General features: G+C 30.7%; 1 protein-coding gene across 11 annotated transcripts in view; it reads right to left on the bottom strand.

Moving 5' to 3' along the window:
• The window catches only part of LOC134683047 (liprin-beta-1-like), a 74,027-nt gene that overhangs the window by 29,424 nt on the left and 18,392 nt on the right, over nt 1-26,211 (bottom strand). For 3 of the 11 annotated variants that reach the window (XM_063542075.1, XM_063542076.1, XM_063542078.1), the window contains exons 4-7: nt 23,299-23,484; nt 3,800-3,931; nt 1,044-1,152; nt 545-607 (exon numbers count right to left, since the gene is read on the bottom strand). In XM_063542075.1, coding sequence (XP_063398145.1) covers nt 545-607; nt 1,044-1,152; nt 3,800-3,931; nt 23,299-23,484 — 490 coding nt within the window. Of the gene's footprint in view, nt 1-544; nt 608-1,043; nt 1,153-3,799; nt 3,932-7,854; nt 8,038-17,167; nt 17,365-19,638; nt 19,753-21,127; nt 21,230-23,298; nt 23,485-26,211 lie in introns of those variants that run through there. The other 8 variants (XM_063542085.1, XM_063542082.1, XM_063542084.1 and 5 more) reach the window with 8 other exon arrangements.

Genomic DNA, 26,211 nt, shown 5'->3' with positions numbered 1-26,211 from the left:
CTAAGCGCTGCTTGAAATGTGAAAAGAAATAGGAGATATTCTTTTAACATCTTGCATAGGGAATTGAATAACTATTTCTTCTGACTTTAAGTTTCATTTAAAAAAATATTTTTCAAATTTTTTGTTTGGTATATATTAGTATGAACATTCAAAATCTTACGGTACCGATTAATTCAACTAAAGATGTTCATGAACATACCCTAATAACTATTGTTATTGTTAATTAAATAATTACCCTTATAACTATTGTTATTGTTAATCAAATAGTGAAGTAGAAAGAAAATGTGCACATAATTTTTTCAAAAACTCAAATTTTCAAAATCATATTCTGTTCACATCAACAAATGTCTACCCCTCCCTAACAAACTTTCTAGAGAACATTTTTTCTAAAATAAACAAAAATTCCAATCACCAAAAACTAAAATTAAAAAAAGATAGATAACTTCGAAGAAATAGATTCATTAGAGGAAGAAAAGTGTTAGTGGAGAATTAAAGGGGAATTAAAAAACAACGACCATCTCTTCATCAGGCAATCTTTTCTTACGTTTCCGTTTTAACCTATCTAATGTACGTTCTCTTTCTAATCCTTTGGTACAGCTAATGTCACCTGGAATCGAATCAAGCTATATAACTAGAACTGATCTGAATTGTTTGAATGTAAAAACTATTTGCAAGGTGTCAGCATTTTTTTAATTTTAATTCGTTAAAAATTCATCAGAACTCCCCTTTTTCAAAAGGAGGATGCTCCAAGGTGTAATATCTTCAATCTGCAAATGAACTTTACAAAGTTTTGCGTCTATGTTAAACATGTTAAAGTGTACTATATTATAAAGATACATTAGGGGGATAAAATAAGAGTAAAGGAAACCACAGCAAATGATTAGATAAGAAGCAAATTGATGAATACCACAATATAAATGAAGAAAAAAATTTAAAACTGAATATTTTCTTTTAAAGTTTCATGGATGTTTTATAATTAGAAGTTAATTAAGTAAAAAAATAATTTTGGTGATCGATTTCTCCACAAATCTATTGACATTTACCATTTGAATCTGACCCTACAACTGTTCCATTTCTGACGACCCTCTGTCGTAATTCGTTGATTTCAGCATCCTTTATTGCTAATTTTGATTCAGCTTCTTTGATCTGTCGCTATAAAATCATAAAAAAAATAATCTATTTTCAACAAATTTCAAAATACAATAGAAATGTGTTAATGATTGTTTTGCAATCTACAATTTAAACCAATAAAAGCAAATATCTACCTCATTATCAAAACAATAAACCTCAGACTTGAATCAATTATAGCACAATAATAGGTAATTATAATCAATCAATTGCCTTAGAAATATATGTAAATCTTGTTTTGGTATTAGCTTGGTATAGAAATTTGATTGTGGAATCAATTATAACGGCGAGTGCACCTTTTGTTCTTCCCCGATGTTATGGGTCTTGAGTGTTTGCTCTGCCTGAATCAGATGAAAGGCTGTGTTTGTGATAAGAGAAAGGTTTTTTTCTAATAACCAGTACCAAACCAGAACAAGGATATGTAAAGTTTGTAATTACGCATCTAAAATGAAAGTTGTATCGTGACTTAGAAGTTGACCTAGTTCTTTTATACAAACTACGGTACTTGGCAGAAATTACTAGTAGCATTGTTTTAAATATAATAATACAGTCTTTCATGCCATGGATAAGAGTTGAGACTAGCTAGCAAATTAAAAGTTTTAAGGTGGTAACTAACACTACAGGGAGATAACTCTGTAAAGTCAGCTAAACGTTTTAATTACATTGTGTTGTAAAAGGAATATAAAGCTTCTCAATGTTCAAAATTGGTGTTTGTCAAATTGCTATATAACCAGTGTAATTTTTCTGACAAAACGGTTGGTTCAAAAAATTTTATATTTTAATATTTTTGTTAAAGGGTCAAAGTAAATACTGTGACAACATTTTTTGAAAATTAAACGAGCCAAATCAATTTTAGTGAAAGTGTTGGGTACCAGCTTAAGCCAGTTTGGTGATAGCATTAGGTGAAAAGAGATATCAGATGTTTGTCTTAACAAATGCCATGTGCCCCTTTTGTATTCATGTTTCTCTAATTCTTTGTCAATTTATCCCTTTTTGCACCCATTGTATAAAAAAAGTTTAATCAACGTGTGGTTTGTTTGATCTCAGTACTTCATTGGTTAAAATCCTATTATGACATCAAATTTTCTTGCTTTCCTCTGAATTTCCTATTGTGACGTCTTGAAAAAAGGCGACCATGCCTGATGACGTCATATAGAAAGAACACATCTTTTTGCAGATCATTCAAAAAGAAGGAATAAGTTTGACCGCATAATGTTAGAAAATCATTAGAGAAACAAATTCCACCACCAAATCTTGTGTAATATGATATTTATCCACTCTCAACAGTTAAATTTTAAATATTTAAAAGGCTCGGGCAAGCATTGCTTTTAAATTTGAAAATTTAACTGTCTTCAGTGGATAAATATCGTTTTACACTCAATGCAGTGGTAGAATCTATATTTACCCTCAACAATATTAAATATACCCTTGTCATGCTTGTAGGATACTACATTGGCAAGGTAAAAAGACATCACAATATAAGTAAATAAAGTAAAATCATGACTTATGTAAAGCTAAAATTAACATAGATCTAGGCAATTAACTAAAATGGTCATTGTACAATTTAGAATAAACCTTTACAAAAAGTGTCGGCAGTTTTCATTTTGTTGATCACAATGCAGGTTGGCAGTTTAATGTCTAGTTTATCTTAAGTCTTGTCGACAACTTATGTTGAAGTTTAGATGTTGTTGGTTTTTTTACTATGAATATTAAGTTCTGCATTTATTTATAACATTGACAATTTGTTTTTTATTACACATAAAACAAAAACATTAAATGTCAGAAATAGACTACTACGTGAGATGTGTGCCTCACCTTTAATTGATTCTTGCTTCATTTTTAACATGTTTAAGAGCAATTTATTGTAACAAACTAAAACAGGACAACAAAACTCTTTTAAAGCGATCATATATGACCATTTTTATTCATTTGAGGTAATCATGTAAAATCAGTTAACATTAATATAAGAGTCTGATCAATTCATTGATCTTAATTTCGCACTTAAAAAAACTCTGATATGAATCAAAACTACAAATTAATTTTTGTAAGTTGTGAAACTGTGAATAGAGGAAAATATAATTCCTATGTATACTATATTTTTGCAATAAAAAAGGAATGAAATGACTGGTGAATGGATATAGATGTGATATACAATGATTTTCAGATTGTAAGCTCCCCATTTATAATGTGTTATTTTTCTAGCAATACAATCAACTTATACATGCAAACTTAATAAACATCCTAAAATTATTTCTCTGCACTGTAAATTCTTGCATTTTGAAATCTAACTGCTAGTGTTTTGGCTAAGCTTTGTTCTCAATCTTGTTTTGTTTTTTCAATCTGAATGTGCATGTTATAATTTCAACTGGAATTTAAGAAAACTATATGGTGCATGATTTTTCTTGCTGTGTTGAAGATCCGTTGGTGGCCTTCATCTGTTTTCTGCTCTTTGGACGGGTTGTTGTCTCTTTGACGCATTCCTCATTTCCATTTTCAATTTAACAATCAAATAATATTTTGTGAGATTATGAGTGTCAATCCTTGCAAAACAATATGACCAAAATGACCAAAGCTTTTCTATGTTAACCTGTAATGTTCATACCTGTGAAATTCGTAACCTGTCATCTAGATCTCTTCACAATGTTTATATGTTAACCTGTAATTTTCATACCTGTGAAATTCGTAACCTGTCATCTAGATCTCTTCTGTCTTTGTCTGCAGACGCCAATCTGATCTTCAGACTGGAGATTTCTGCCATTAGATCTAACTTGTGTGTTTCCAATGATGTTCTTGTGAGAAGTTCCTGTAAGGAAAAAAACAGTTCTTAAAGTACATTCACTAAACCAATTTTTTTTTTATTCCTGATTTTGCTGTACTCCTTTATACACATTTCTTAAAAGTTGCTGTACTCCTGCAACAAATTTCTTGATGTTGCTACAATTTTTAAAAAAAAATCCTGACCTTTCTGTACTCATGTTACAAATTTCCAGATATTGATGTATTCTTGTAACTTTTGTGTAACAAATTTCCTGCTTTTTAATTTACTCCTGTCATTTGTATACAATATGACAGCAAGCTACATTTCAAATCGTCACTTAAACAATGTATATCCTGTTTGCATATACATGTATATCACAGCTAAGTCAATTTTTCTTAAAGTCCCCTTTTCAATATCTTTCAGATTTGTGTTATAAGCCTACATGTAAATCTGAAATAACAATCAAGTATTGTGTGCCTTGTATAGATTTTAATGCAGTTTAAATTCAAAATCAATTGCAGATTTAGAATATTGCTGTTTTACATGCATTGTCTTTTGTTAAGCAATTTGTTGCTAATATTCAAATTGATGTTCTGTTATTTCAATTATTCTTCAGTTAATCATCAATTACATAAGGTTACAATGTATCATGCAGGCCTACTTGTAAAACCAATTAAAAAATCAATCAAGCGTGAAATGAGGTCATGTTGATCTGGCACTATTCCTTAACTAATAAACAACAACTCTTAAACAAAACATAGTGAGGCATTAACTAAACATTATGAAACATAAACTACCAATAATAGGAGTTAGAATGTAAATAAAAAATATAAATTTCTTCTAGTTGAATTGAATAGTTCTAGAACTTCTAGAAATATAAATGAGCTTGATCAGATACAGAACTTTACTATGATATTTAACCCGAATAATCCAGTCATTATATTACGCTCCCTATCGATCACTACATTAACCTCCAAAGGTGGAGAGAATCGGAGACGGTAAGGGCTTGAATTATTTGAGTTATAAGATATTATGTTTATAATATCACTTAAATTCAGCTACATTGTATATGTATGTGTTGTTCTTGGCTGAAAGTTGCTACAGCTGTTATGGTTATCTGCTTAGACTATGGTCGGGTTGATGTCGCTTTGACACATTCCCCATTTCCATTCTCAATTTTACCTTTCTGTAACTCAAATGGTCCAAGAAATATTTTTTGATTTTTGCTAACAAGGGTCTGCAAATTATCAAACAATATCAAAATGACTTAAGAGCTACGATTCTCAGCTAGATTGAAAAGCGGCAAGAAAAGGGTTAAAATTTTTGGTATGAACCAACCAGTGATCAACCCAACAACTAAGAGAAGGAAACAACTTGTAAATACTGAAGTGATCATTTGACATGAGCTATATATATATATATATACAGGAATAAGAGTGATATTACCTTGACATACAATGACATATGAATATAGGGGAAGTGGTGCATATATAGAAAAAGTACATGTACTATAATTGCAAATGAGGCAACTATCCACCATTGAGTAAAGGAATATGTTGTGAACAACATTAGACCAGTACCTAATCATTTTGCTAATGGCCTTCAACAATAACAAAAACCCTAATGTATAGTCAGCATAAAATGTCAAGCATCACAAAATGTCGAACAATCAAAAGAGAAAGCCAACAGCCATTTATGAATAAATACTAAAACAACAAAATAATGGCATACAGCAACAAATAACAATTTCTGCTAGATTACAAGCTCCTTCCTGCCTTCAGACCAGCAAAGAAATTGTGGCAGGGTTAAGTATGTGTGTACAACCTGACACATTTGTGTAACAACAAAACAACAATACAAAGACAATAATTGAAGAAAAAAAAAACCTCAAACTGAAAGCTTTGGTTAAAAGCAAATTTCATCTAATAACGTTTTCCAAAACAAAATATTAATCAGTACACCTCCAAATTGATTTAGCCTAATCTTTACTTCAGACATCAGAAGCAGTCTGACATAGCATGATTTTTGGCTAATAAAATAATAAAATATAAACATTGACAGGATTTGGTTTGATGATTTTTGGTGGCATAATGCCACTTATATATATAGCACTGGTGAAGTTTTATGACCTTCTACCAGTTTATACAGGTGGAGGGAGATTGAGTGCCCTGGAAGAACAACCACCCTTAGGCAGGAAAGCTTGCAAATTTTCAATCCTAGTCAATTCAGATTGGAGTGACCACACCTGTAGGACCATGAATGAGTAAGAGTAGATAGCAATACATATATACATGTATTAAGTTATGCTGAGGAAATTAATGATCAGTGTTAGTACCAAAAATAAGCTTTAATACTACCATATAAACTGCATTACCTTAAAAAAAAATTAAGACCCTTTAGCATGTTTATAGTAATACTAGAACACACCCGCGAAATCACAGGGATTCAGAGCGTAGTTTAAAGTATGTAAAGTGTTGTTGGAAAAATTTTGTAAAATATTGAATGACTGGAAAATTTTAGCAAAAGTATCATAAGTCATATGTTATTGGGGACAGGAAAATGCTTTTTTTTTTTATCCCTCCTCCTTTATTTCCAATATTCCCATTTTTTGGTTCTCTATCAATTTCAATATGAACATACAATTAGTATGTTATGAACATTCAAGTAAGGAGCCTGTAATTCAGTGGTTGTTGTTTGTTTATGTGTTACAAATTTGTTTTTCGTTAATTTTTTTGTACATAAATAAGGCCGCTTGTTTTCTGGTTTGAATTGTTTTACATTGTCAGTTCGGGGCCTTTTAAAACTGAGTATGCGGTATGGGCTTTGTTCGTTGTTGAAGGTCGTATGGTAGCCTATAGTTGTTAATATCTCTGTCATATTGGTCTCTTGTGGAGAGTTGTCTCAACATGGCAATCATACCACATCTTCTTTTTTTTGTAATCAATGAATTTTGTAAAATTTTCAGAAAAGGTATCAAAAGTTCACATGAATAATTGTAGCGCTTATCTGTATATTATTAACATTCATTACTATATAAATATAGTGTATTTACTTTCAAGTTTACTAATCGATCCATAGTGGTCATTGATAAAGTATACAGACCCTCTCTATTTAATAAACTCTGTGAATGCCGTGGATAGTTAACTTGAAAATGATAGCAGATAGAATTTCAAAATACACTTTATTCTTTGTATATGTATGTTCAAAGTATACAGAAAAGTATACAGACCCTCTCTATTTAATAAACTCTGTGTCTGCCGTGGATAGTTAACTTGAAAATGATAGCAGATAGAATTTTGAAAATACACTTTATTCTTTGTATATTCGAAGTTTACAAATCGATCCATAGTGGTCATTGATAAAGTATACAGACTCTCTCTATTTAATAAACTCTGTGAATGCCGTGGATAGTTAACTTGAAAATGATAGCAGATAGAATTTTGAAAATACACTTTATTCTGTGTATATGTATGTTCAAAGTATACAGAAAAGTATACATAACCTCTCTATTTAATAAACTCTGTGACTGCCGTGGATAGTTAACTTAAAAGAAAATGATAGCAGATAGAATTTTGAAAATACACTTTATTCTTAAAGTTCTTTGTATATATATGTTCAAAGTATACAGAAAAATGCAAACCGGAAGTTTAATCTTACTTAAAATTTCGTCCAATGACGGAACAATATCCGGATGCCTTTTTTCTCGTTTTTCTCCAAAAATAACTCAATCTGAATAATCATATGAATGGATGACAAATGCCACTTTACACTGTACCTATAGGACACAGAGGCGTGTTGATTAATTTATTGTGGAAAGAAGAGAAGCGACACCAAAAATGAGGTCTTCTCGTTTAATAGTATAGATATGTAGTTTTTTCCAAACTGATCGAATCTATTTTTGACTGAAGTTTATAAAAATAAGAAAATTATACACTAGCATAAACATTTTGAATAATCAAAAACCTTACCATGATTTCATGAAGCTTAGATTCCCACAAAGAACAATAAACTCCTGCACTGGCAGGGCGATGACCATTTCGACCATTAGACCCTGCTGAATGCCTGTATCGAATATTTTCATCAGACATGTTTCTGTTTCTGATAAAGTTCTCTTTTTACAAGCAACAGCAATCAATTAATTCAAAAATTCACTTTTTTTATAACCGTTTCCCAGATGTTGTATTTTTAACAATAAATAATCCTAATGATTCAACCAGCTGGCATTAACAGTAATCAGAATAATGCTGTAATCTGAAATACACTGCTAAATCAAATATCCAAGTTTTGTATTTCTGGATAGATTAATTCCGTCCTGAATGGTATATAGGTATAATTATTACTTAATCATCAACCAATGAAAGAAGATAGGATTTATCTAACATAATTCACTGTGCACCTGAAACTTTCTGATATATTCTAGAATAATGTAAAAAAAGTGAAAATATTTTATCATCTCATATTTCTCCTCCGCACAGCAAGAGATTTTTTTTTATCTCCCTCCACCTTAGACAATGTTAGAGAGGCATATCCCAATAATGAATCAAAGAGTTTGGATTTCCTTGTTGTGAAGGTCGGAATTGTCAAATTTCAATAATACTAACTTTCTTATCTAACATGTCTAATTATCAATGAAAAAACTTTCCAATTAAAAATCAATACAATTAAATTTTAAAAGGAAATTTTGTATCAGTTTTCCAGTCCTCAAGTCTGCATATTCCGATAATTTTTTTTTATGCTACTGGCAAGCAGACATATTATATATATATAACATTTCACAAAATTGGTCAGGAGTTGGACGACAATTGAAGAAATCGGTTTCCTGGTCTGATCAGTCAAACAATAGAGCCGTTTGTGACTTAATTTACTGTATCTGTCAATATTTCATTGTACTTGGTAGATCAAAATGTAATTCCTCATGTGATGCTGAATAAGTTTCATGAAACAGATCTTGAGATTGATGTTGATTGATCAAGAATGTCTATTTCTTATTGATAAATACCTAATCAGAAATAAATGTAATAAGCCCGAGCATAAAGAGATCTTTGTTCCTGTCAATCTGAACGATAATCCTAAAATATATGTTTCAGACTACTAATACTATTCCAATCTCAATGAAAATTGATATGTGTAAATAGGTCTATTTCCAATCCTGAATTCACCATAGAATCAGGAAATAATGGCCGATATTAGCATCAAAAGTACAAAAACTGTTGAAATCAGAAACTAAAAAGTCTGATATATCAATGAATATTATATATAATATACATGTATAATCATAATTTTCTCGTTCAGGAAATTACAGCTATATCTAGAAGCTATGAATAATCCAGAATCAAGAATGAATTCCCAAAGCAATTATCAAAACAGGAAAAACTACCAATGTCCGAAGCAGAAAATCACCAACGGCTAGTAAACAATTCAAAATGCACATTCAGACTTTCTCCTTTTAGAATATTATATTTTATTATCAGCATCAAATCAGCGTTACTCCGTTAATAATTCCAACAGTACAATGCCTCTGGCTAACTCACTGACTCAGTGCGTTAATATCTGTTTAACCTTTTCTAGGTTAAGCAATCGCACATAACATATTCATTTAACTTTTGTTTTGATGATGATAAAAACAGATACAAGGATGAGGCATCTTTACCGATTACACAGATATCAAGCAGAGTTAGAAGTTATACAAATAAACTTATCGTTTAATCCATTCATTTTCACTTAGAGGCTGGACCATAATCACCTGCTGTTTACAGCATGCAGTTGTAAATGAATCACATTTATTAATATTCTACTAATTTCCCCAGCTCCTTAGACAAAAGCAACAAATTTATTACCAGATCGGCACCAATAGATAAATCTTTATTTTTATGCCTTTCTTCTTTGATATTATGAAGGTACTTGTGCATCTGGCCAACATGGCACCATTTAATAGTTTGCACTTTCTGTCCTCCTCAATCAATTATTGCACTATATATATACAATTCCAACTAGCAATATTGTATAAATACTTTGTAGACTCATAAAAAACTTTTCTGTTTTATATTTTATGTTGTTTACTTTTGAACCCATAAATATGCCACTATTTACAAATACTTCAATATGAAATTGAACATAACCTCAAAATTTACAGAAAAATTATATAAATTTGTTTTATGATTTCACTGGAGTACCACACTAAATGTGAATCAACTCTCTACTCAAAACACTGAATTTGATGTCTTAGATCATATAATTTGTCAAGAGAACACAGATTAATTCCATGTTAAATCAAATTATCAGAATCATCACATTCCACATGACAAAGCTAGCATGGCTTATGTCAACAATAAACAAATAGTATAATAACGATTTTCTCAATTTCATAATGGAAAGATCACTGATCTATTAACCTCAGTAAAGTTTTAAAATTTCAATCAATTTAAACTCAACCATCAATCAATATTTCATAAAATATCACTAAACTTGATTTGAATTTAATCTTTTTTTTCTAAATGAATCAATGCTCAATTGTTGAATATTATCAATTATCATTGAGAACTTAAAATCTGCAACCTTTTGTCATTCAGCGGCAGATCCAAAGTGTTGGTTTCCCCCCCCCCCCCTTTTTTCCCTTTTTTTGACTACCAATGCAATTGAATTAGGACATATAGTTGGAATTCTCTCCCTTTTAAAAATGTCTGGATCCACCCCTTTCTTTTTTTACTGCATTAAGTATGTCTTCTTACATCTATGTGAAATTTATTAACAGTTGAAAGGAAAAGCTTGGCTTTTCTTTATTCTAAATCCAATGATGAACTTTCTAGCGGGAAATGTTGGGACCATCTTCTTTTAAAAGTTTTTGTATTTAAACTTTAGAAATTTCTGATTTTTTTTTTGCTTTTTAAATGAGTTATTTGTATCTAGATGATCAACACGTCTTGTACATTTGTTTCCGTTGACAGTGTTAAACATTTCCACCAATCAATAAACACTTATTTGATGCTTAATTAGATCACTTATAACGTTTCCCTTGATAAATCGTAAACATGTTTATTCCTTATGAAGAACATCCCCAAATGATGTTAGAATAAATCTAAAAGGTTAAATATTAGCTGTCCCGGTGTAAGGTGACATGTTACATGGGTAATTACATGTTATCAAGATATCCAATAACAATTTCATTATCATCGCTTAACCAATTTCTGCTTGTAGTTCATATTGAGGTATCAAAGTGTCCACATGAATTATGTCTTTAAATCAACCCAAGAAAAAATTGAGTCTTTTTAAAAGATGTCTTCTAGAAATGTCAGTGAACAAAAGTATCCCTAGACAAGTGTACTGCATGTTTTCTGTCTAACATAACAATGATCTTTTATCAATGGTACAAGATTCTATCCATTGGAAGGTCAACTATCCATATCAGTATATAGTAAAATGGATAGTCGACATTCCCATGGATAGAAACATAAGAGCCTGGTCTTTTTTGACACTGCTTTTTTCTTCTTCAAATTTTCACTACTTTATGTTAACTTGATTATTTTTTGGTAAATACTGCAGGACTCTTAAAATTGTAATAACAACACTGAATACCATGCTATTTCTTTCTAGAACAGTCAGCTAAAAATACCTGCCAAACTCCAATTATCTTTTGCAGATCGAAGCACATGTTGCAATAAAAAAGACATATGTATTAATGAACACCTTTGATCCTATCATAATAAAGCTGTAAATTGTAAACAAAGCAATAATTACAATAAGAAACTCCAATTGGACAGTTGCCCTTCTCATTTCCCAAATCATTAACTGGCCACCATCAAAAACAGAAGTCATTTATAGCACAGCAGACCACTATTACAAAGGCTTAAGAAACACTTTTCACAGAAAGTTTATAAATAACGAAATATTATTGTGCCATATATCAATTTCACATACTTAAGTGTCGATATGAGCTTGATAAACCTTGTTTCTATATAAACATGTAGAAATCTCTTCTGAATTTTGAATAATAGTTTAACTATTCCAAAACTGATATAATACTGTCTTATCAACGATTTGTAAAGAAAGAAGGTCCTTACTTAACAAATCCTTGGTCCCATTACTAATTAAGGCATTGCAATAATTTCAAAATTTACAGCAATTTTTCAGATATATATTCTTCCATCAGATTTATTATAAAACCTTTTCAATGTAATTAGTATACATGTACATTCACAGGTTTGATTGTATTGTGTATTACCATTTACTCCATAAGATGCTGAGTCACAGGGAGCCTTTGGGTTTTACTTCAGTAAAATATTTGGACAAACTAAGGTTTTAGTGGATTCAAACTTTGAAAGGTCAACTTTTAATGACATTTTAGAAATTTTGAATTATTTTTGCTACAAAAGCCAGAACTTCATTGGTCTTAAAAAACGCTTGCAATTGTACAAAAGAGGCATTCACAGAACGTTTCAGCCTGCTGCCATTTCTAACACAAACAGATCCAGAATGTTTCATTACAAAGTTGCCAATCATACATTAGAAGAAAAATAAATTGAAAACAATGTGCATGATCCACACTGGAAGCCAAGGCTTTCTCTTTGTAATCATGATAAATGATGGAGTCAACTGGGATAAATTCATCAATGAACAACTGCTAATGTTATTTTTCAGGATAAACGTGACCCAGTTGGTGGTTTTACAAGATATAATATTCAATTAGTGTTAATGAAATCTATTAAAGAGGTTAATCAAGACAGGCTTACGGAAGACGAGACAATGATTAGGTGTACTGAATAACTGCAACTTTCTACAAATATTTGCTATAATGAGAATCCTGGCTACTACAAGTGCATCTCTTCAATTTTTTAATTTATCAATCATAAATGTACTTCTTTAAGTTGTTAGACTATCAGTCAGCAGTATAGTTTTAGTGTAAAAATTTTCAGAAAATATCTTGTAATTATTTTATCAGCAGTCATAGTTATTACAGCAGTAAGTTCAAACAATCAGATATCAGAAACCAAAGATCAGGTTAAAATGGAAAAATATCATCTTTATTTTTCTCATCTCTTTTAATGTGCCCCTGTAGTATTAGACTTTTTTTCTAGACTGTGACCTGAAACCTGCATGCAAACTTCAACCCGCAACCTGCAAAATAGCACTTCCCCTGGTGAAACACAACCTGCAACCCGCAACCTGCAAAATAGCACTTCCCCATTTTCAACAGATATAAAAGTTAACATTAGCCATTGGTCCAATAGTCTATGAAAATGAGTTGAAAGTCAAATTAACTCTGCCATACAGACTTGTAAACAGTTGAATCATTCTACATATTGAAAGTAAATGAACAAATGCTTCATAGTAAAAACTGAATATTGACCAGTTACGAGTACCCATGAAAATGAGGTCAAGGTTATCATTCTGTACACTGAATATAGTTTACATATTGGTTTTGCCGTTAAAAATTGATCCTAACCATGAAAACTGATTATCTACCTGCAATGAACCATGAAAATGAGGTCAAGGTCATAGAAAATATATTTTACTGTTTAGACTGATCTATACTGCATGTGCATGTTGTACCTGATGCAGAATGATGTAAGATTTTCAAATATGAAGTTTATAAAACTACAAGATTTGCTAAAAGCATTAGAAAATCAGCAGTTTTTACAGAGATGCTGATTTTAATTTCTGATTATATAAAAATGTGCATTTAAACAGCAATAAAAGCTTCAATGAATCACATTCATTATAATTTAATACTTGGCAGTGATGTGCTCAGAGGTAGTGACATAAGAGTAGATAAGATCGTGACTGGAAGAAAACATCTTGATCATGTCTATGGTTTATCTGTTTCAATTGAAAACACATGTTCTAATGTGTCCATGAGAGAATCTTCCCACAGATATATCAATAGTTTTTTGGCAGCTGGGGATTGCAATTTGAAAGTTGAGCTTGAAAAAACACATTGATGTGTAGTGAATGTAAACAGTACTATAAATACATACCCAATCAACTGTTTGTCAAACTTGTTTACTTAATATATTTGTTTTTATGCTATGATGATTTGGAAGTGTGTGGTACAGTCTTTAACTGTAAAGTACTGACAAAGTGAATTAAGGTGCAGCAATACACTAGCAGGGGATGTGTGGGCTCCAAAAAAGATTGAGCCAGAAATATTGCCAGCTGCTATATGCTGAACAAACTTCAAATTTATAGCCAGTAATGAGTACAAGAGTTTTTATTTTCCAGATTCTACCCAAATTCAAGAATGTTTTCTTGTTAATATTCAATTATCTGTTTTAATCTGTGAACAAATGATTCATTGATTGATTGTGTGTGTTTAACACCACTTTAAAGCAAAACTTTTTTTTTGGGGGGGGGAGGGGGGAGTGGTTGGGTGCAGGAAGCCAGAGTGCCCGCAGAAACAATGACCTTCCATAGGAACTGACAATCCTAGTCAATTCAGATTCGAGAGATACCTTATATTTTCATTAAAGATTAATTAATTATATAAGATGATCTTTGAAAAAATAGTAATGTCAGAAGTCTAATTCCATATATTTCTTGGCAAATTTGTACTACAGAAAATGCTATTACATGTATGATGTGTGGATAGATACATTGGTATCAGTGAAAAATATTACATGCACATTAAAATATTTACTGTTTACTGATAATAAACCCTTTTTCATACTTTACCGACACAAGAACTGGACTTTTAGTTTTAAACTGTATACTAGACTGGGTAACAGTCCTCAAGCAGACATGTCATCTAACCAAGATTATTCTTATTTTGAGCTGGCATATATATATGATTCTTACTAATAAAGACCAAATCAAATTGCGTTGCTTAGAAGTAATTTTCTACTTGAAAGGAAAACACAGTCAGTGTTAAAGACCATACTTTGACTTATAACGGTTTACTTTTACAAATTATGACTTGGATGGAGAGCTGTCTCATTTGCACTCATACCACATCTTCTTATATCTATCAAAGTTGCATGTCACATTTATATGCCTAATAATCTAAATAACTATGAAAATGTTTCAAAGTAGTATCCATGGTTACCACATTATTTGGTTTAGTTTACTTTGTTTTGGACTGGTAGTTCGAATTTCATACTTCCAGGCATTTTGGCAGGTGTACTGGTGTTGTATTCCTTATACAAGCAATGACAGTACATGTATGCAACTTGATCTTTGAAGGACATACCGTCTTCCAACAATTTCTTTTTTCTAATCTTTTTAAATATTGAATCAACAATAAACCAGTAAGAGTTTGAACTTTCTATAAATTTCATTCGTGTTAGTTCATGAACTTTTACTCTTTACATCTAATAAATGTTTCATAGTGGCTGTGCATATAGATGTATGCTGTCTACTGAAGGATGTAAGCAATAAAATGTAAAATTGAAATAGGAAATATGTCAATAAGAAAACAACTTTACCAAAGAGTACACAACAGCCAAAGGTCAGGAATAGGTCTTCAACTCAGCTGGCCCCTAAATAAAACTGTGTACCAGATATATATAGTTCTATACAAGAAAAGCGGTAACTTTTGGAGCCCACATCAAATTTTAGGGGCAATTGGCGTGTGGGCCCCTGCTAATTTCAATCCCTGTGTTCTAGTTCAGTGAAAATGGGTGTCATACATTACTCCAAAAGATATAAAGGAACTAAACTTCAAAAAGATATATAAACTGAAATTTAAAATATGTATATAATAAATTTACATTCAAGAGCCTAACAACATGAACAAGAGATTTGAACATATATTATGGTTAACCAATTGTTCATCACAAAACAATTCAAGATTATGTGTGCATTCTCAACAAAGTCCAAGAAAATGAAATTGTTTTGGTAAAATCATATATATTCAATTTTATATATATATATTCAGCTTCTAATGACATTAGGCACACAAAAAATGGTTAAAATGTTGTACTTTTCACCTTCATCATTATGCTGCAATTGTCCTCATTAAAATGAATATTTTAAATGCACATTTCATCAATCTTTCAAAATATACATATTGAAATTGATCATAAATCCATAATTGATAGACAAAAAATAAACAAGGAAGAAATTTAGGTTAATGAGGTGGTAAAATCTAATCTATTTCATGACAAAGGCAATGGATTACTGCACTCAGGTAAAAATATAAATTTGTTTGTTCTCAAAATATCATATAAAGTGGTTTTTGGCAGCTATAGTTGATAACTATGAAATGTTTGTATATGAAATGGTATTTCCAGATGAGAAGAAAAGAATGATCAACAAAAAATTCTAAGCTAATCTGTTTCAGTGGAAAGAAAGAAAACAGACCAGCTTCAGGGGAGCTTTGGCACAGTTCTCTGCATCAAAGTCAAGAAGAAATCTATCATGAACATTGCACTGGTACTTCACATTTCTAAATATGAACTAATCATTCACAGATTGTGTATTTCAACAGTTTTTTGTACATCTGTAAAAATATCCTTCTAATTAAGAACTCTGTTAAAAGTTTTAAAAGTTCTTCAGGTATTGCTTGACACAGAGTTCTCACTTAGGGGAGTCCAAAGGAAATATTTTTGTATAAACTGAATACACATTTCACCATTGTATTGCTCTATTGGGTCATGGAAAAATCAAATTATACATTATATTGCAATAAAATATCACCTCTCTTTAGCCTCACCATGGCCGAAAATTACAAGTCTCTGGACTTGCCTAAAAAAATCCTTAGTGAGAACCCTTGCTAGACAGAACAGAAGGGTTTAGAAATATATTAATTTTTTTTTTTAACATTTTGTCCATATTAGACAAACCATAACTATGTACATGTACAGTGAAGTATGCGTCAGATGTGTCTTTTGTTTACACACAAAGATTATCCATTATACTACTACACAATTTTGAATTAAAGGATAACAAAAGATTCTATTAATAAAAATGGCTTATTAAAGCTTGTTATGAAATCATTTAAACCCAATTTTTGTAATGTAATATATGTAATGAGATATCATGTATTTATCATATTTTTCCTTTATAACCTTTAAGGTCAAAATGCTGAAAGTCCTAGCTCTTTTATCATGTGTTAAATTAAAAATCTATCAGTTAGCATGAATTTGTTGTGTATTAGATACAACCAATTGAGCTAAAATTCTCATATGTGTATCTCATTCACTTTTAACTTACATGTATTCCCTTCTCTCATCTTAACATAAATTGTGTGTCTTAGGTAAAAATGAGAGGAGAGAATAAATTAAGATTTGCTATAAACTGTGTATGTTATTTATTTATGGTTTCATTTTTTACAATAAATTGCCAACTTACTTTTTCTTTCATACCCACTTTTACTGGCATAATGGAAAATTCCCTTTAAAAATCACATAAAATTTTACAAAACTCCTAAACTTATAAAAATGTCTTTTTGTGACACTTTAAGTTAACCTATTCCTCAAACATGTCATATCTTAATTATTGTATGATACAGTAAACAGTGAATTTACATTTCACCTCAGGGGACCAGGTAAAAATTCCTGTTTAAGGGGAGATAATCATTGACAGCTTCCTTGTCAACTTAATTAATCCCCAGGTGTTAAAATCAAATAATGTCTTTGATGTTGAGTTAACTTTAAATTAGTGATTTATGACAAATTACCTTCAAAGGGAGACTACCTGTGAAACCATACAAAGATCAGATGGATTTTTTTTTTTAAAATAAAAACTACATGTTTGTATAAAAGTTTTTATATTTTAGCAATTGATTTCTAAAGTTCTTTTATTTCTAAAACTTGAGCATTAAGGAAGCATATGAAAAATACATGTTGGTTAATAGGAATAGAAGGCACATTTATATAAGTCATTGATGTAGTATTTATTCACTTAGTTGCATAATTATGATATATTTGTTGGAAGAATTTTTAAAATACGAAAATCAAACTTGTCCAAGGTTACAATTAATTTTTCCATGTGTGGTTAAATGAACATCATAAATGTCAAACAAGACAGAAGGCTGGTTTGAGGCCATATTAAAAAGATATACTTGACAGTTTTTTTAGTTTATAAGGACCATAAACACTTAGTCCTTATCATCTTCATAGTATTGTCTTCTTTATTCTCAATGTATTATTCTAGAATTCTTATTATGTGAGATTTTCTCAAAACAATGACTTAAAATCAAAACTAATCTAAATCCTCGTTCAATAAACAAGTATAAACTGTACTCTACCAAAAGTATTGGGGTCCCTAATTGAGGTCTGACATTATTTGCGGACATATTTCAAACACAAGCTCTTCAACTTGTCTTTTAAAGCAACTAAGTTATGTTGTCACCATTCAAATATAACATTTCTACTCACTGTGCAACATGTGCAGAAATTTTAGACAGAATAGGTAATTTACTATCACAACATATTATCTAACAAATCAATTAAGACAGATTGGAATTTTGTTGTCATTGTCTCATTGACCTATTCTTTTAATGGTAAAAGTTGAGATGTATTTTTGATTGAACTTTGTAAATTCAGGAAATTGAAATGAAACAATGTTTCTTATACAAAAATCTAAGGACTTAGGTAATTTCAAGATAGTGACTGTTTCAACATTAAGTTGGATCTAATGGGTAGTTAAGCAAATGAAATGATTTCAAAAAGTTGTTTAAATCACCTGGAACTATATTTTTTTTCTCATTGTTGAAGGCCTTACTGGACCTATAGTTGATATCTTCTATGTAATTTGGGTCTCTGGTCGAGAGTTGTTAATTTGTAATGGTGTGTTGAATACTATGGTATGCAGCATGGGTCTTTTTTAGTGTCCAAGGGCTTAGGCATATACATGTACATGTAATTATACTGTTGCAGAAGTATTGGGAGGATAACATAACTCACATGTTGAATAATCATGCAGATAATGCTTTTATATAGGGGCCAACTGAGGATCACCATGCAGCATTGAAGACCTGTAATTCCCTAGGTGGCCTTTGGTTGGGTTCTTGTCTATAACTTATTCCCCATTATCATTCTCAATTTTATTTATTTATCCTACTACATTTTGTACTAGGCCTTTTGTTTTAACAGATTTTTACTAGTTAAATGAAATCAAATTCCCACCTGATACTAATGACTTGAATGTATTAATTTCCTTATTTTACAAGGTTATGATAGCTAGCTGTAGAATCATATACAGGTACTGAGGAGATAGCTTTTGAGCATTATATATATTTTTACAATTTGTAGAGTGTACACCATATTTTTCATTTGTCTAAGAATACCCTGTTGTCTATCGTAACTGATTTTATGCTCTTTAAGTATCCTCAAATTTGGGAAATACAAGTATTCATTTCTTTTCTATTCTATTGACTTCAAAATGCACATCTAAGCATGCCTTAAGGAAATCATCATATTTACATTTAAGTGTAAGGGTTGATAAGAAGACTGAACCCAAGACTTTTTCATTAGAAGCACATTAATGTGACTCATTTAAGGAACAGTAACTCAATTTGAAAAACTTAATTCACCATTTGACAGGTTCAGTTGTCTGACAAAATGATACTTTTGATAGCAATATTTTCACCAATTTACAATCTAGAAGTATATGTTTTCATGGGTAATTGTACTATACATAATATATTTTATTCTGAATTGAAATGTATTTATAAACCAGGACGGAGTGGCAGTGGTTCAGAGAGTTCAGTTAGATTTTTTGACAAAATCTGTAAATCTGTTTAGCCATTGTTTTATCCCAAAATTTTCGCTCATTGTACATACCAAATGACCCTTATAATATTTAGAAAACTGACTTACTCAAGGGGACATGCAATTCTATGATTTCTTTGTTTCTTTAACTTTTTAAATCTTGATAACTTTGCAGCTCAAATGGTTTCCCCAAATCAATGTCAAGGTTGAATTTACAAAGGGAGACGACTGTAATGTTTACATCACAGTTATCTCCCTTTTCCCACAATTTCTTTAAACCAAATAATGATCAATAATGGGATCATAGTATTACATGTAAAATGTTTAAATCATTGATTAGATACAGTAGATACATAAATAACAATAACATATTTTTTGTTCAGCTACTTTCAGAAGTCAAAGTATTTCACCTCATAATATAAATTCCTTATGAAATTAAATTATTTTTTTGTAAAATTGTTTTAAAAATCCTTTTGCAGGACAAATGTTGATGAAAATGAAATTTTTACTGTTAACTTATAAATATGTAAACTTTTGGATGGTGTTACGAAATATTTTAATAACAAAAAGTCATCACTGAGGAAAACAATTATTTTAAATAGTAATTAGACATGAAATACATATGATCCGATAATATACACATATAACTTTTTATGCAAAATCAAGGATTTGGCAAAATTTTGTAAAAGTATAATTCCTTCAAATATTTCAAAACCATTACAAGAAACTTATAATATTTCTGTAATTAAGAGTTTAAATTTTATTCAAATCAGAAAAGAAATTATGTTTTATAGTATTTAAAAAAGAAAAATTATAAGCTATTTTAGTGATGAAATAATGTTTAGCTCTGGCTGTAAATACAAGTTAATTTTTAACTAAGAAATGTTTCAAATGCAGATCAAATTATTTTCCTTATTTTATTTAATGCAATTTATCAGAATTAATGGACAGAATTTTTATTCACTATATTTGACTTCCAAATTTCAATTGCTTTCTCAACATGGTTGATGGGAGAATTCCTGAAGGTTGGATTTAAAAATGTGAATGACTTCTTATTAATCTTGTTGAAGAATATTTATTTTAATCTAGTCTTGGGCAAGATTAATTAATTTTAAATAGTACTAGAATCTTCCCACCACATTAAATCAAAAAGTCATCCCTTATTGCAAATAATTTGGCAAAGTACACCATATCAAATTTATGAAAATTCTTTCTGATTTCTGAGCCTAAAACTACAGATTAGTGTGTCTGCAAAACACTGGTGATTTTTTTAGCAATACCTCTTCTATTCATAAAATATCATATATCCAGTGAAGGGGGACAAATATACTCACATCTTCTGTCCTGTCTTAGAAGGACCTTTTGTTTAAATACAAGGTCAATATACTGGTATTCATTTCAATTCACCCCTGCCCCCATAAAACAAGAGGCTCTCAAGAGCCTGAATCCCTCACCTTGATTTTTTGGAATTTATCTTTCATTTTTAAAGAGTTTAAGTGTCCAATTTCATCGTAGTTTGTTTTTTAAACAAATTGTGTAAAATTGTGCTTAAAAGGCAATAACTCTTTAAGGGATCAATTGACAATTTTGGTCATACAAACTTATTTGTAGATCTTTCTTTGCTCAACATATTTTCTGTTTACAGCTTATCTTTATCATTAATACTATTCAAGATAATAACCAAAAACTGCAAAATTTCTTTTAAATTAAGAAATAATTCATGGAAGCCATAGATTATTGGAAATTATCACGGCCCAGGCCATGTGTAAATTTCCAATAATCTATGGCTTCCATGAATTATTTCGATTCTAATAGGACAAATACGATCATTAAAAAAACTGAAGCGAGGGTGGCTAAATCTGTGTGTATGGCTGTTCTTTTTGACTCCCTGTTAGATAAAGCTCATCATTTTAATAGATCCGTAGCTTGTACGGATTATTTCGTGAACAACCGCTGAAAAAAAATATGTTTCATTCTCAAAACCAACAATTGTCATGTTGATTTATATGTTTTTCCCGTGAGCTACCATCAAATCCAAAGTTGACATTTCGTAACCAATGAGCCGCCATATTGACTTGCTGAAATCAGTACATATGCGAATAATGCAATAGAATAGAAAATCAAACATAACCTACCTTGATAATCAATTTTAATACAATAGTAAACGACATGTCAATAGTTAACGTAACAGAAAACGTTCAACTCTTGAGTTTTCATTTGTATGACGTCATGTTTTGAAATGACTTAAATGCGCCAAAAACATTAATAGACTTTCGCGGAATTTTATTTTATTTTTATTTTGTTGGTTTCTCCGAGTTCTTATGCATTACTTCTTTTTATTATGCATCCCAATAAGAATAAAAGTGAATTTGTCTTTTCTGAATTGCAATTTTTAAATCAATTAAATCGACAAAGGGTTTGCTAATAGGTTTCAATACATGTGGATTTACGTGGGAGGTATATTGTAACAGCCATTGTTATGTACACCACGGAGTCTGCGCTAAGTATAGATATATCGAGAATTTTATCACAGTGTTGTTTACAAAGCGAAAGAAGCACGTCATATTAGAATTACCAATTTAGTGGCAGCAACCCAACAATGGGTTATTAGATTCATCTGAAAAATTCAGGACTGATAGAACATTACCATATAAACACTTTAAGCACTTGTCATATTTGCTCTAACTGCTTTGGTTTTTGAAATATAAGCTAAAAACTGCATTTTACCCCTATGTTCTATGTTTAGCCATGGCGGCCATTTTTTTTTTATAATACAGAAAATAAAACAAAATATTTATTCTAGACACCCTAAGGATCATTCAGCTCAAGTTTGGTTGGAATTGGTTCAGTAGTTGTAGAGGAGAAGATTTTTGAAATAGTTTACACCAGACGAACGACGATGGATGATGACAGACGCCAAGTGGTGGCTTAAGCTCACTGTACCTGTATATTTTAAGAACTAAAATTGTTAAACGCATACAAAAAAGGTATTCAGACATAATATATAACTGTATAGAGTAATTCAGTCTGTGTCAACTTGAAGGACAATAATACAAATTTACTGGTTGGCTTCAATTTTAACCAGGGTATGTTAAATTACTATACCACTTGAGATCTTGTGTATTGACAGATAAAAATTAAAAGGAAACTTTTATTGTGTGCAAAATTTGCGAAATTAACCCTTTACAGTGAGGAATGTAATTTTGCCAAAAAAATAAGTAATTCAATGCATATAAAAAAACAAAAACTGTTACGCATATCAAATAATCAATACATACTGTAATCAACACCACTTTTGTTAACAAGGGGAGATAAATCTTTTTTCCCCCTTTTATTCAGAAGAAATATATAAGAAAATGTGGTATTAGTGCCAATGGGACAACTCTCCATCCAAGTCAAAATTTGTAAAAGTAACATATTTTTCAACACTATTTAAAGCCACATCATGGGAGCCAGTTATGAAACAGGAAAAACAAGTCAACAGTAATTATGGATTCATACTTTCATAGTATTACTATATACTGTAAATTCTGAAATTTTTGCTTGCATTTATTATTGCAATTTTGTCACTAAAGACTTACATGTGATTTTATTTTTTGTGAAATTGGGACAAATCCTGTTTTATTCATTTTCTAAATTTCAAATTGTGAGTTTAACTTTTTGCGATTAAAGCCCTGTTTCCTTTTTTCTCAATAATAAAAACATCACAATAATTTCTGAATGTTCAGTAGAATTATACAACATGAGTGTCAGCTTAATTTTACTTACTGATTGCAACATATCTTCTGTGTTGATGACCTTGTCACGTCTCTCGGCCAGAGAATATTCTAAATCTCTGATCTTTTCAGATTGGGCATCAATTTGATCAGTCAAGACACTGACATGCAGAGACAAACTATCTTTTTCTGATTCTGTTTTACGAAGCCTTTCCTCTGCACTGTCATGTAAGGATCCCTGAAATATACAATGATAGATTGATGTAATACTTGGTTGTATTATTAAAATAAAAAAAACTATATCTCTGTAAAAAGATAAATATAACAATAAAGATTTTAATTTTTAATATGCATCAAACTTTTGGAACAATTGCATTGACTGATGGAGAGATATTTATTGGGTATTTCTTTTCCTCTATTAATGCTGTTTTTTCTTGTACTCCAATCATTTGCTTTGTGTGGTAGAAAAGCAGCAAGTATCAATTGTAATTTTATAGTTAAAAGTTAAAGGGGAATGTGTCAATGAGACAACAACTCAACCTAAGAGCAGAAAACAGCCAAATTTAAGGCCAACAATGGGTCTTCAAAACAGCAAGTTATTTCTTTCATCTAGTGGATCTGGATCAACCCACAACTTTCTGCACTTAACAATTCACCAATTTTATCTTAGATATACATGCTAAAAAGGTTTCTGTCCTAGATACAGCTGAGCTGAATTCTAAAGTGAAAACAAACAACAAAGAAAGAACGTTTGTGTCATTTTGGTCTTTTGTGGATAGTTGTCTCATTGGCAATCATACCACATCTTCTTTTTTATATTTACATTTAAGTATGTGATTACTAAGTTCTTTTCATGTGAATTTGTTATGACTGATGCCAAGAAATTAAAAAAAATACTTTATAATATGATGAAGTGAAATTATTTCTCCTTGATTAAGAACAATTAAGCAAACCAATATATGAAGTTATGAACATAAAATTTGTACATGAAAGATTTTATTATGGTAGAAACATTACTATTCACAAGGACCTAAAAACTAAGAGCAATACTCTGGCACTTGGAGAAGATTACCCCTGGTATTTGAAATACTCTTTATCAACCTTTTCTTATATTTAAAAAGTGCTATGATATATCAATCTTCTACAGGAGCCTTTAAATTATAAGTTATAAGTTAACATAGTAAGTAACTCAAAAAGGAAGATACTGCTAAGTAAACCTGAAAATCACTTGCATTGTAAAACTCATCATTTAAGAAAAACATCAACCTTCGATAGGAAAACTGACAATCCTAGTCAATTAAGATTGGAGTAGCATGCATCTACAAGAGTGGGGTTCAAACTTACAACCTCTGAGTTGACTGGTTAGTGATTGCAGTAGTTACTACCTGGAGCACTCAGCCACTGAGGCCCCTGATGGAAATAAGAGATGGATGACAAGAGGAAAAACTGACAGAAGGGCTATCTTAAATACTTTCATATGTATCAAATTAAGCTCTTAAATTATCCTGAATAGATGTAGAAGGAAGCACTATAAAAATGTATACTAGATCTTCAAAAAATACTCTAGGAGAACTTAAGCCCAATAAAAATGCTGTTGCATATTCATAATTGATAATGAATCGGGAATGCTATTCAATATACATTGCCAATATTCCGTGTTTATTACTATTACAAACTAAGATTTAATTGTCTGTCTTGCTATTCATTAATTTTATTGCATGTTCACATATCAGTTAATCAGTATGGATGCTCAATGCTTGGTAAAGTATGTTAATGTCAAGAATTAAACTTGGTTGTTATATTTTATCATTTTATAATTTAATTTTGGATGTAACGCGTCTTCTGATTGGCTGACGTTATTTTGTTATGAGCCCATAGACATAATTTAGTCATGTGACCGTGATGTCATCAACGTTTTTTCATGGTTTTCTACGGTTTAAAATGGAATTTAGAATTGAATTATAAGAAATTTTTTCTGTCTATTCGAAATAACATAAAAAATTTGGTGCACACTGTTAAATAACCTGCTATGCGCGTTATTCAGTGTGCACCAAATTTTTTATGCTATTTCTTCATAAACAGAAAAAATATGACAGTCATTCCTTAATTAAAGTAAATTGACTACCGATATGGGAGTTTGTCTCAAGACTTATAATTTACCAAAAATATTCTTATAGTTTATTTTCATGCACAAAGTTAAATATACAACCTGACTTTCCTTAGTCCAAAATTGATCCTAGTGTATTTGCCCTATTTGTCATATCAATAAAGAAGAGAACAAAATATTTGTCCAAAAAATCACATCATTGGATTAAAATGGATCAATAAAAAGGTACTTAATATTACTAAAGATTATGTTTAATCACTTAAAAAACAAGAATGTGTCCTCAGTACACGAATGCCCCACTCACACTATCATTTTCTATGTTCAGTGGACTGTGAAATAGGGGTAAAATCTCTAATTTGGCATTAAAATTAGAAAGATCATATCTTAGGGAACATGTGTACTAAGTTTGAAGTCGATTGGACTTCAACTTCATCAAAATCTATCTTGACCAAAAACTTTAACCTGAAGCGGGACAGACGGATGAACGAACAGACGGACAAACGAACAGACGAACGAACGAACAGACGGACGAATAAAAGGACGGACGAATGGACGCACAGACCAGATAACATAATGCCCCTCTACTACAGAGTACTCTACTATGGGGTATAAAAAGAATAGGTCATGACCCAACCTAAGTTTTTCTTCATGTAAGCAAGTAGTTTTAAAGTAATTTCAAAAATGTACTAGCTAAACTTTTTACACCAAAGATGCACATACTAACAAGACTGTTTGCTCTGCACGTAACATGCATTCATTTGCATCTGTTACTCTCTGTTTTATCATAAGTTGTCTGATTATTTTATTTACACACACTTAAAAACTCAATTTATTGGTCTAGATATTCTAAAGTCATCA

This window comes from Mytilus trossulus, chromosome 9, assembly GCF_036588685.1.
Source record: "Mytilus trossulus isolate FHL-02 chromosome 9, PNRI_Mtr1.1.1.hap1, whole genome shotgun sequence".
Classification (NCBI taxonomy): Eukaryota; Metazoa; Mollusca; class Bivalvia; order Mytilida; family Mytilidae; genus Mytilus; species Mytilus trossulus.
The sequence above is the reverse complement of the archived record's forward strand: the minus strand, read 5'-3'. Positions and strand labels throughout refer to the sequence as shown.